The sequence below is a fragment of the Silene latifolia genome, chromosome 10 (genome assembly GCF_048544455.1).
Source record: "Silene latifolia isolate original U9 population chromosome 10, ASM4854445v1, whole genome shotgun sequence".
Taxonomy (NCBI): domain Eukaryota; kingdom Viridiplantae; phylum Streptophyta; class Magnoliopsida; order Caryophyllales; family Caryophyllaceae; genus Silene; species Silene latifolia.
This window is the reverse complement of record NC_133535.1, coordinates 161,816,221-161,829,576: the sequence shown is the minus strand read 5'-3', so window position 1 is coordinate 161,829,576 and position 13,356 is coordinate 161,816,221. Positions and strand designations below refer to the sequence as shown.

Genomic DNA, 13,356 nt, shown 5'->3' with positions numbered 1-13,356 from the left:
GTCAAGGTCGTCTTCTGTTTCCCTACAACCCTTTTGCACGGTTCTAAATTTGTTAAAGAAGGTTAAGAATTTTCACTTCAAAAAATCGAAATTAAATATATTTCTTACTAAAACTAACTGACAATAGAAAGAGTAGATAATTTATTTAGAGATTTTGAAGTGTTTATAGAAAGAGTAAACATCGGTGCCAAGTATTAGTAATACTTTGTCTAAAGAAGATTTGCTACTGGTAACAGAGGGTGGTTAATTGGTTATAACTTGTAAGATATTAAGATTACTCATGCTAAATTTGTATATACATGACCTCTTACAATCTCAGTACCCGTATAGTCGGTTATACATACAATTATTAGTAGACTATACAAATAGTTGTATACAACTGATAAAATAGATTTGGAGCTTTATAACAAAAGATTTGAGCTTTTATGTGGAGAACATTTTACTAGCTTTATTGAAAAAAAATTTGAACGGCTAAAAAATTAAAATGCAACTCAAAAATTTTAAAAGCTCAAAAGCATTTACAGAAAGGTTGAGTTCTTGGTTAATTGTAAAAACTGAATGATAGGTACAGTACGATATAGCAACAAAGTAAACAACATCCCAACAATAGCCTAACTAAAATTTTGATGGTTCAAAGATACTATTGAATAACATCAAATAACAGAATCTAACATACCTATTCAGTGAGCAGATGTAAGAGGTGTAGTAGTCATATACATAATCCATTTTTACGTCTTCCTGTATGAAGTCGCCTGCTGGCTTTCCTATCACCTCAGCCTGTTACATACAGAAGAGCAAACACTATACCAAGTATAATAATGTGAGTCCTGTATAAGATAGTCTCACATCCTCGCACATGCAAGTACGCAACCAACCCAATCTTCATATGGTTACGTGGTTAATGGAATGGTCTCATATGTCAAACCGTCTCATAGAAGTTCCGTGGAATTGGATTACGAAAAACGTAACCCGTATGGCCGTTCCGACTCGACACCATGAGGACCTGAGCAGCTGTGCTTGACATGTAACCTGAATTGACCGATTAAATATGAACCAATTCGAATGCTTATTGTTGCACACTTGCATGCAAATAGCTCATTATCCTAAATAGCTTGAAAATGACTGACCTGATCCTAATTCTTGCAAACACAAAAGTGACCCGGTTCAAACTAGACTTAGCCAAACTAATCCGACTCGAATAACGCGACCCACACTTGAACTTAGGAGCCGTATCTTATCGAAAACCTGAATTGACTCGACCCTACTCGAACGACCCGAATGTTTATTATCGCATACTGATTGTTATCTCCAAATAAATTGAAAATAACTCACCCGAAAATGACCTGACCCAACCCAACTCGATTCAAATTCTTGCAAACTGGGCATTCTGAATTCGAATTGGACCTAACTTGAATTCGGCCTGATTGACCCATTTAATAGGTCTGGTTATAACTAATTTGATCTTAACTCGATCAGGTTGACTCTTTTGCTAGGTCAAGGATTGAGTAGCGAGGTTTTGAGGAAACATGTGTTTGGTTGAAGCTTTGATTTGAATTAAATTGTAGTATTGAATGAATTTGAACCGAATTGACTTGAATATTAGATCTAAACTAAATTATACTTAATTGAACTGATTTATAAGAGAAAATAAATAAATAATATTTTCTTCGTTTTTATATGATCTATCCATTTGTTGAATATATAAGTGTGATATTTTTAATAAAATGGGTAGATCATATGAAAACGAAGGTAGTAATAATAATAATAATAAGTACGGCGATCAGTTATAGTTTCTTAGCTTTTTCTTTCTTTTCGTTGGGTATGTGATGTTACTTCATTGATAAGAGAAAGGCAATTATCCTATAGTTGTGATTTAAGTCTAAAAGAACATGGCATAACTTCATTACTTAGATTTTAGTTGAAAATTCAGAATTTTTCAATAATGTTCAAAAAAAAGTGTTGTGGATACGAAGTAAAAATTTTGAGTTTACGTTAACAAAGACATGTAATTCTAGTGGCCACTAATTACAAAAATAGGCACAAATTAAAACTTATAACGAAGTAACTATTTTACAAAAATACTCGACTCGAATTAACCGACCCGCACCCGAATTGAGGAGCCGTATCTTACTGAAACTTGAATTGACCCGACCCTATTCAACCCAACCCTAATAGTTATTATCGCAAACTAAGTGTTATCCCCAAATAAATAATAAGGGTTTTTCCATGATCTACCCCATGTTTATTCGAATTGTATGATATTAATATTAATTAATAATTATAGAATATATTTATAATATAAATTATAAAAGTAATAATAATGTTAAAATGAACTAATTGAACTAAATTGATTAGAACTGAACTATAAATACATTTCAATTGACCTGAACTATACTAAATTTATAAGACCTCAAATTAAATCGAAAAAAACAAGGCTTACATGAACGGAAGTTTTCTGAATTTATAGGCTTTGAATGAAATGAATTTATAAAAGGGTTTTTCTAAAATGTGCCCTAAGGGCACATGTTAATAACTTTAATATGGTAAGATTAATAACATATTCTCATGAGATATTCAAATATAAACTCATTGTTACCATAATTAGTGAGAATATATTGTTAATCTTAACATATTAAAGTTATTAACATGTGCCCTTAGGGCACATTTTAGAAAAACCCTTTATAAAATTTGAACTAGATTTATAAGACCACAACCTTAATCACTGATAATGGCTACATCAACGTACTCGGAAGGTATACATTACATACAAATCATTATTACTAACACCGGGAAAGTGGTAATTAGACCCCTTTACTTTAGTGAATTGTGAAATCTAACCCCTTAACTTTTAATTGGAGTAATTGACCCCCTTACCTTTTACAAAATGTGAAATTAAACCCTTAAGTAATTTTCCGGCCAATTTCTCACCGGAACTTCAATTTCTCATCATTAGTATGATTCAAAGTGTACGATATATGCAGAAATTCAATTGATGTACCCACCATTTATTAACTTTTCAATTAAATTCTTCAATTCCGTTTTGCAAATTAATCAATCAACGGGAGAATGGTGTAGATTATTCCATTAAGAATTTGGCTAAGACTTGGTCTTCCATTATTAGAGGGAATTTAATGGTAATATTGACAGATGAGTAACGAATTGAGCAAGCATCCGGCATCCCACTCAACTTCTTGCTTCTTACTTCGTCTCTTCAAGACATTTGAGTCGATCATGTTGAGCCACAACAAGCCGTCAATAACATTATTTGAGAAAATAAACATGGTAGATGTACAATCCATCGATATTTTTATTATCGAAAAATTTGTAGTTGTATATCTATAGCTATATCATAAGCTTTTTAATTTTTTAAGAGGAAAAGGTCATATGTGAAGGAGATATTGACGAGAAAATGAAATTCCGGTGAGAAATTGGCCGGATATTAGAAAGAGGGTTTAATTTCACATTTTGGAAAAGGTAAGGGGGTCAATTACTCCAATTAAAAGTTAAGGGGTTAGATTTCACAATTCATTAAAGTAGAGAGGTCTAATTACCACTTCCCCGTTACTAACACAAACTCCATATATGGTACGAACTACAAAGTTCAAATCACATAATGCAAGTAAACAGAAGGAATACATACAAATCGTTAACAAGATCTATAATGCACCAGAGACTGTTTGTGTATCGGAATTCATACCATCCTTGTAAATTCGATCTCATTGAACCTGTTCACCCTCACTTTCACTGGCACATAAATTCTATCGCCAAGATCCTCTACATAGCGAAAATAAGCTTGTCTCCAACTCCTCTTTATCACCAGAGTTCCGACCACGCCCCAAAATCCGGTAGCAACACCTGACATTACAGCTAAGATGAACCACATCTTATCATATTTATCTTCTTTCTTGACATCATCTTTTCCATTGATAGGAATAACATTTGTCAAACTTGGTGCAAGTTCGGTGCAATTGTTCGGCAAGGGAAACCCGCATAAACCCGAATTGCCCGTATAGATAGATGGGTCATCAAGAGTTTGAAGTTGTCTACCTGTTGGAATTGGACCATGTAGGTTGTTGTTGGATAAATTCAAGTTGCCTAGCCATGATATGGAAGATAAGCTTTGTGGTATAGTCCCTGAAAGTTGGTTATTCGACAAGTCTAAAGATTCAACCGTCTTCAGATTGCCTATATTTTCAGGAATGTGTCATGTAAGATGATTATACGACAAGTTCAACGCAAACAAGGCGGACATGTTTGTGAGCTCCTAGGGTATTGAACCAACTAAATAATTGCTGGAAAGGTCGATGATGGAACCTCATTCTGTTCCAGTGGACACTTCAACTATTCCTTTGAAAATTTTTTCAATTTGTAGGCCTATATAATCATAATCATGTTCACTATTGTTAAAGCCAACGGAGCCTAAACATCGAGGTATGTGCCCTGTCAAACCATTCTGAGCAAGTTCCAATACTAGAAGAGACCTAAAATCACAGAGTTGTGAGGGAATGGGCCCATTAAAATGATTTCCTCGTAGACTGAGGATTACCAAAGCTGTGTGCGGTTGAACCTTTCCAAATTGTATCTTTCCCGACAACATGTTGTCACTGAGGTCAAGCACGCTTAAGTCTGTTCCAATATTAAAAAGTGATGAAGCATTATTTCCATCAAAAATTGCCCCTGATAGCTGATTGGAAGACAAATCAATCACATTAACAATTTGTAAATTTCCCAGCCATTTAGGTATAGTCCCTGTAAGAAAGTTGTCCTGAAGGTCTAGCCACTGCAAGTCAAATCTATCCCAAACTATATGTTGCGGCAAAGATCCTATAAGAAAAGTTAAATAAACGGTATTAGTCTAGTCAGTGCGTTTATGCATGTAATGGTAGAGTTTTAATATGTCAATTCAAGATAAGCATGACACTGAACCTGTAAGTTGATTGCCAGAAAGATCAAATTTTTCAAGAGAGCTTAAGTTCCATAGCCGGGTAGTTCTCCTGAGATGCTAGTATTGGAAGGATCCAACCTTGTGATCTGAGTTTGATTTCTTAACCATTGAGGAAACACCGTGTTTAACACGCAAGAATGAACACTAAAAACTCGAAGTTGAAAGGAAGGTCGCCAGTTGAAACTCGAATCGAGATTTAGACTAAGATTGTTAAAACTCATATCCAAATACCGCAATTCCGAGAGGTTACGAATGCCGAAGACAGTACCTTGGAGGGAGTTGGATGAGATGTTTAGGACCTCAATTTGGGTTAAATGTCCTATAAAATCTGGAATCAATCCTGCCAATGTATTGCGTGACAAATCCAAATACTTCAAAGATGACAAATTCACAAAAGATGCAGGAACTCAACCTTTGAACTCATTGTATGAAAGATCAAGGTAATTTAAGTTTGTGAGTTATCCCAACGAAGACGGGAAACTACCATTTAGTGCATTAGAATGTAGATCAAGGTATTTTAACTCAAAAGCACCACACCCAGATAAACTCATAGAAGGCTCTATGATATCTCCTTGGGTAATTCTATTGTAGGACAAATCCAAGTGTTTGAAGTTGCAATGATTTCCCATAATCCCCATAAACCCACCTTCAACATAATTAAAGAAATTGAAACTCAAATCAAGAACCTCGAGGCGCTTCATGGCTTGCCACCAAGAGAGAGGGATCGAAGAGAAACCATATTTTTAAAAACAGATGGAAGTGGGCCTTCAAAGGCATTCCACCCAAGATCAAGATGTTGAAGAGTGGGGAAAAATGAATCAGAAGTATTCCCTATAAATGCCTCAGATAGATGCGAGTTGTGTAATTCGCAACCAGATAGGCCAAGTGCTGAAAGAGAAGGAAGTGTATTGAGCACTTTAAATGTGTCGTGTGCTCGGGACAGGTTATAGCCGCTCATGTCTAGAGACTGCAGTTTTAAAAGACCAGATGCCCACCCGAACCCTTCACCATATAAAAGATTTTGTTCATAACATTTATAAACAACATGAAGATCAAGGTGTACCAGATTAGTGAGGTTGCCAAGTTGAGGCGGAAGGAGGCCAGAAAAATTAGCTAAAGAGAGATTTAGATACCTCAAATGCATCAAAGATCCTATGAATTCTGGAATGTGACTCCCATAAAAGTCATTCCCGCTCAAGTCCAAGTAAGTTAGGAGCTGAACTTATTCCAGAAGATACCATGGAAACATCATAAAATAACGGCGTACAAATTATACCCTACCAGTGTTCATCAAAGTCATAATCTTCAAATAAATTATCATTGATATTTGGCGGCATAGTACGGAGATTCAATTTGACGACATTGTGAGTGATATTGTCACAAGTGACTCCGTGCCATTGACAACAATCTTGACCAACCCATGAAGAAAGGCGGTTCAAAGGATCATGGGTAAATCTCTGTTTGAACTTTAACAAAGCTTCAAGTTCATCCTTTTTGCACCTAACGAAGCCTAAGGATTCGGATTCTTTGCCAAGTCCATATTGTAATGAATGGAACACATGCAAAAGAACAACAACAAAGAGGAAGCGGGTTCTTCCCATAATACTAAGTGGAAATTAATTAGTTTTAATATTCTGTTTTTGTGACTGATATCTTCCAAGTTTTCAGTGCGTGGTGCTTTAATACCGAAAGTTGAAAAGTCTTTCATCGGTTGTCGTCCGTCGTCTTTCGTCTTTTGTCTTTCCTAAACTCCTTATCAACCAAAGTTTCTACACCAAGTTTTACGTTTTAAGGTCCATGTCAAATGTGTATTGACATATTCATATCGACCCAAGTCAAGGTCGTCTTCTGTTTCCCTACCACCCTTTTGCATGGTTCTAAATTTGTTAAAGAAGGTTAAGAGTTTTCACTTCATAAGATTGAAATTAAATATATTTCTTTGTAAAAGTAACTGACAATAGAAAGAGTAGATCATTTATTTAATAGATTTTGAAGTGTTTATAGAAAGAGTAAACATCGGTGCCAAGTATTAGTAATACTTTGTCTAAAGAAGATTTGCTACTGGTAACAGAGGGTGGTTAATTATGTAACTTGTAAGATATTAAGTTCCCTCTAGGGTTTTTTTCTCTTGGGAGGGTTTGGATGCCCCTAGGCGGTTTCCTAGGTTTTGTTTTGGTTTTTTGACAGTTTCCACATCAAAATTTCTCATTTTTCTTCTCAAATTTGAATCTCTAAATAGTTTGCTGTGTTTTCTCTCTTAATACAATCGTTAGATTTTAGTTTGTTCTGTGTTCCTGCTGTGGGGGTTACTCGATGGCACTCCCAAATTCTGAAGCGTTGGTTAATATGGAAGACGAGTACGCTGGGGAGGATGTGGGTGACGCTGATACTCACAAACAGGTGGAGTTGGAGTGGGTGGCGGAAGGCGAGGAGGAGTACGTGGAATCCAGATTGTGTGTTGTTGGTCGTCTGTGGACAGATAGACAGATAAATCTAAAGGCACTCATTGACACCATGATATCGACATGGAAAACTAAGGGCGCTGTTGGAGAAGTTGTGGACAAGCAAAAGAAGATAGTTACGTTCAAATTTGATGATGAGGAGGATAAACAGCGTGTCCTTGCGGAACAACCATGGCATTTCGAAAGACATGTCCTGGTCTTGGCGGCAGTTAATGGGGATGTGATTCCAACGGAGGTACCTCTTTTCTTCTCTCCAATTTGGGCTCGTATTTACGACCTGCCTATTATGGGTCGACAAAATTTAGAGAATGCCTGTAATATCGGGAATATTATTGGAACTTTTGTGACGGTGGACAATTCGGTAAATCCGACAATAAACAGGTCAATGCGAATTCGTGTGGTAGTTGACATTCGCAAACCCCTTGTTGATTCACTTCATCTGAAACTGAAAGGAGGGAAAAAATGGAGAATTAGGGTTAGCTATGAAAGTTTGCCTCTGTTTTGCTACATTTGTGGTCGGATGGGACATGGGGAGAAGGACTGTGAACAGAAGAGGGGTCTTATTGGTGAAGGGTGACGATATGGGGAGTGGCTTAGGGCTTCACCTTGGAGGGTTGCTCGCCCTACAGAAAGTAGTGAGGGGAATGTTAACTCCTGTGCAAAGAAGCTTTTTATGGGGGATGAGAAGGAGGAGAAGGGTGAGGAGATAGTGTTACAAAAAATGGTGGAGCTATTGCGAGGTGTTTCTTTGGGTGGACGGGATAAGGGAGACGGAAAGCAGGAGAAGGAGAAGGTGGTAAATGACACAATGGTGAAGGAAGGAAGGGGGGTGATGATAACGGTAACTGGGCAGGAGGGGAGGGACTCATTAGGGCATGGAAAAGAAACTGTTGATTCTGCAACCCGTAAATTCATCAAGGTTAAGAAGAATAGTAAGAACTTGGAGGGAAGGAATATGGAAGGACTGATTATTGAGAGTGCTTGTGGGAATAATGGGCCGGGAAAGAGGAAAGGATGGGAGGGTGCGAGAGAGGAGGAAGAGGAGGGAGATGTTGTGCTGGGTAAAAAGGCTCGAGTTGGAGTTATGGAATGTGATTCAATGTTTAAAGTAGCGGTGGCTGATGGAATTCAGCCCCGCGAACAACAATGAAAATCTTAAGCTGGAACTGTCAAGGGTTGGGCAATCCCTTGACAGTTAGTACCCTCCGGGATTGGTGTTGGAGGGAGTGCCCAAACATTGTCTTCGTAATGGAGACAATGATTAGTGCACATAATTTAGAAAAAATAAAAAATAAGTGTGTCTTTTCGTCAGGAATTTGTTTAAGTAGTAATGGAAGATCGGGAGGATTGGGTATATGGTGGAAGGATGTAGATGCTCATTTGTTATCGTATGATAAGCATCATATCGCTTTGAAGATTGTCGGTCAGGATGGACATACGCTGTGGCGGGCTGTGGGGATATATGGGTGGCCAGAGATGGTGAACAAGCATCAGACTTGGAATATGTTAAGAGTGTTAAGTGGAAATCACAATGACCCGATGATTCTTTTTGGTGATTTCAACGAAATTCTGGGAATGGAAGAGAAGGAGGGTGGGGCGATTAGAGGGGAAAGGCAAATGGAGGCTTTTAGAACTGCCCTAGACGACTGTGCTCTTCGGGATTTGGGTTTTTACGGAAATATTTTCACATAGCAACGTGGGATAGGTGATGGGACGTTTGTGCGGGAAAGGCTTGATCGTGCTGTAGCTACAATGGAGTGGTCCCAACTGTTTCCGAATGCTGTGGTTAGACATTTCCCATTATACTCGTCGGATCATTGTGCTATTCTTATTCATGAGCAAGTTAGGGAGGGGCAGCGAGGTCGAGGAGGGGGTTTTAAATTTGAACCTTTTTGGTTATCTGACCCGGAGTGTGATGGGGTGGTGCAAGAAGCTTGGAACCAGTTTACTAATGGAGACATGCTGGATAAGGTGGAGTGGAGCTCGAAAAAATTACAAGAATGGGCGCGAAAAAAATTTGGAAATTTGAAGCGGGAAATACGGGCAAAGGAGGAGGAATTGGGACGATGGCAAAGGCAGTCGCCTTCGGCTGATATGCTACAAAGATGCAGGCATATTGTAGAGGAGCTAGAAGGTCTCAGAAGTCGTGAAGAATCATATTGGTACACTCGAGCACGAAAGTGTGAATTACGGGATGGGGACAAAAACACCAAATATTTCCATTATAAAGCACAACAAAGACGAAAACGAAACACCATTCATGGGATTGAAGACTGTGAAGGAGTCTGGCAAACGGATGGAAATAAAATAGCTGAGATAATGAGCACTTATTTTGGTGAGCTCTTTACATCGAATAATCCCGAGTCTGATAATAGTGTTTTGGATTGTATTGCAAATGTGATTTCTACTGAGATAAATGAGAAGTTGGATGCTCCTATTTGTGATGAAGAAGTGAAGTCTGCTCTTTTTGATATGCACCCAAACAAGGCCCCGGGACCGGATGGGATGCACGCTCTCTTTTATCAACGGTATTGGGATATTGTAGGGGATGATGTGTGTCGGATGGTGAAGGAATGGTGGCATGGTGGGGGAGACATGAATGTGTTGAACAAGACCCACGTGGTACTCATACCAAAATGCAAGGAACCACGTAAGGTGACGGAATTTCGTCCTATTAGCCTTTGTAATGTCTTGTATAAAATCATTTCAAAAACCCTTGCAAATAGATTAAAAGGCTTCCTTAATGGTGTTATTTCCGAAAACCAAAGTGCTTTCACCCCGGGACGGCTTATTACCGACAATGCTCTTGTGGCGTTTGAAATCTTTCACGCGATGAAGAGGGGTGGGGAAGGCAGGTTTGGCAATGTGGCTCTAAAGCTTGACATGAGTAAAGCTTATGACAGAGTCGAATGGTCTTTTTTGGAAAGAGTTATGGAGAGGATGGGCTTTTCGGAGGCGTGGAGGAGTCGTATCATGCGATGTATTTCTTCTGTGTCCCAATCATTTTTGATAAATGGACAGCCGGTGGGTGGGGTTAGACTGAGTAGGGGAATAAGGCAAGGGGACCCCATATCTCCTTACCTTTTTCTTCTTTGTGCAGACTCTTTCTCACATATGTTGACAAGGGCGGCTGAAAGGGGGGAGATTCACGGGATGAGGGTGTGTCGGGGAGCTCCGAGGATATCTCATTTATTTTTTGATGATGACAGTATCCTTTTTATCAAAGCAAACATGGAGGAATGCTCGAAAGTAGCTACCATTATTAGCCAATATGAACGAGCATCGGGGCAGAAAATTAACTTTGAAAAATCGAAAATGGTCTTTAGTAAAAAGGTGGAGGGTCTGAGGAGAGATACTATAAAGGGTTTACTAGGAGTGAGGGAAGTTGACAAGCATGAAAAATACTTAGGACTGCCGACGATTATTGGACGATCCAAAAAGATGATTTTTACTTGTTTAAAAGAGAGGATATGGAAGAAAGTGAATGGCTGGAAGGAGAGATTGCTTTCTAAACCGGGAAAGGAGGTACTTATTAAAGCCGTGGCCCAAGCGATTCCGACTTATATGATGAGTCTATTTGCCATCCCAGAGGGTGTTATTGAGGACATTCATGGAGTTCTCGCGAGATTTTGGTGGGGTTCGTCTGAAACTCAACGAAAACTGCATTGGATGAAATGGGAGCGTTTATGCGAGCCTAAAGGGTGTGGGGGAATGGGTTTCAGGGATTTGAGGGTGTTCAACCAAGCACTTTTGGCAAAACAGGTCTGGCGGCTATTACTCGAACCAAATTCTCTTGCGGGGCGTGTCCTTAAAGCGAGGTACTACAAGAATGATACGATTCTAAATGCTAGACGTGGGTATGATCCAAGTTTCACATGGAGGAGTTTATGGGGGTCAAAATCGCTGCTATTAGAGGGCCTGAAATGGAGAGTTGGGAACGGCCAACAAATAGGAATATGGGATGATGCTTGGCTGCCGGGTAATAGTTCGGGGTTGGTGCCTACGCCAAATTTAGAGGCTGATCCGAGTATGCGCGTGGCTAATTTAATTGATGCAGAGACGGCTAGCTGGAATATGGAGTTAGTGCGGTCTATTATGACAGAGGAGGATGCGAATAAGATACTAAATATCCCCCAGAGTAGTAGATTACCGCGAGATGAGCTGTTTTGGTGGCCTGCAAAGGATGGGCGATATTCGGTAAAATCTGGATATTGGCTTGGGAAGAGAAGTATTTCGAACCCGGGTGATGCCAATGATAACTCGGCGCTGTGGAAACTTATTTGGAATTTTAAGATTCCACCCAAACTAACTCATTTTCTCTGGAGGATTTGTGTGAACATTTTGCTAGTTCGAAAGAGATTGTTTGAACGTCATTGCAGCGAAACCCCGACATGCCCTTTCTGTGAGGAGGAAGAGAGCAGTGACCATGCTATTTTCAGGTGTGAATGGACGAGGACACATTGGTTAACGGGTGGATTTGGGGATATTGTTTGGGAAGCACCTGGTGACTCGTGTGTGGGACGAATGGTGTGGGTGTTGCAGCGGGTTCATGAGATAGAACGGGGGAAGTTCCTAGCTATGATGTGGGCAATGTGGTCCATACGAAATCATCGGATTTTTGAAGAGTCTCCTCCTCCTGCTATTGGGATCTGTTCGGGTTTGGTGAGAATGGTGGCTGACTATCAAACTTATGCGGATCGTGTTTTTACAAAGCCGAGGATGGGAATGGAGGTGGGAGGTAGTACTTGGACTCCGCCTTCAACTGGTTTTGTGAAAGTTAATACGGATGCCCATATGGCGGGGAATGGCATAGTCGGTCTGGGGGTGGTGGCAAGGGACGAGGTGGGCAGGGTGCTTTGGATGGGGTGCAGGAGGGTAGTGGCGAAATGGGATGTGGATGTGGCGGAAGCACGAGCGGCCCTGTTTGGACTGACGGTAGCTACCCAGATAGGCAACCTGAAGATATGCTTGGAAAGTGATGCTCTAACTTTGATTTCGGCTGTGAAAAGCAATGTTGTGGTGAGGACACCATTTGGGCTTTGTGTGGAGGATCTACGTGTTAGCTTGAATTCCTTTCAGTCGAGTAGTGTGACTCATGTTAAACGTGGGGGTAATACGGTGGCCCATTGTATTGCGAGGATGAGTGATTTCGATGGTGATAGTATTGTGCTTGTAACTGATTTCCCGCAAGTTGTTATCTCTCTGGCGGAGATTGATTTAATATAATATCCTCTATGTTTCCTTTCAAAAAAAAAAAAATAACTTGTAAGATATTAAGATTACTCATGCTAAATTTGTATATACATGACCCTCTTACAATCTCAGTACCCGTATAGTCGGATATACATACAATTATTAGTAGACTATACAAATAGTTGTATACAGCTGATAAAATAGATTTGGAGCTTTATAATAAAGGATTTGAGCTTTTATGTGGAGAACATTTTACTAGCTCTACTAGTTTTAATCCCGTGCAAAAATTGCACGGGATTACTTGTTAAACAATTGTTATTATTAAATTATGAATGGAGAAAATATAGAACTATTGAAATTCAAATATCCAAAATTATAAGTAAGAATATCAATTGACAATATTGAATATAGTAAAGACAATAACATTAATACAGTCGTTATTACATGAGACAGTTTTACACGGTGAGATGATTTCGTTGTATATAAAAACAACTTACTTATTAGTATTAGATAAATAGTTTATTTGCAGAAATGAACTGTCTCACAGGGTGATCCATCTTACTCTATAATTCGTATCAATCTAATTAGGCTCAATAACAAACTGTTGGCTCAAAATCTAAATATGATTAAAATAGGCTTAAACAACCTCAAACTAACCCATTAAAATCCCAGTACATATCGTCAAAGGCCCCACTTTTACCTTATAGTAAATTAGTAATGCTAACCTAACATACTTCCAAATTATACTTCACACGC

General features: G+C 39.0%; 2 protein-coding genes across 2 annotated transcripts in view; one reads left to right on the top strand and one right to left on the bottom strand.

The window, feature by feature from the left end:
• Positions 1-649: 649 nt before the first annotated feature.
• The window catches only part of LOC141606772 (receptor-like protein EIX2), a 144,097-nt gene continuing 131,390 nt past the window's right edge, over positions 650-13,356 (bottom strand). The window contains exon 2 of the transcript XR_012526819.1: positions 650-777. The gene's annotated coding sequence lies outside the window, so the exon portion shown is untranslated. The remainder of the gene's footprint in view (positions 778-13,356) is intronic.
• LOC141608811 (uncharacterized) lies at positions 7,259-7,984 on the top strand. Its single transcript, XM_074428156.1, has one exon. It carries the CDS (start codon positions 7,259-7,261, stop codon positions 7,982-7,984), a length of 726 nt encoding a protein of 241 aa, XP_074284257.1.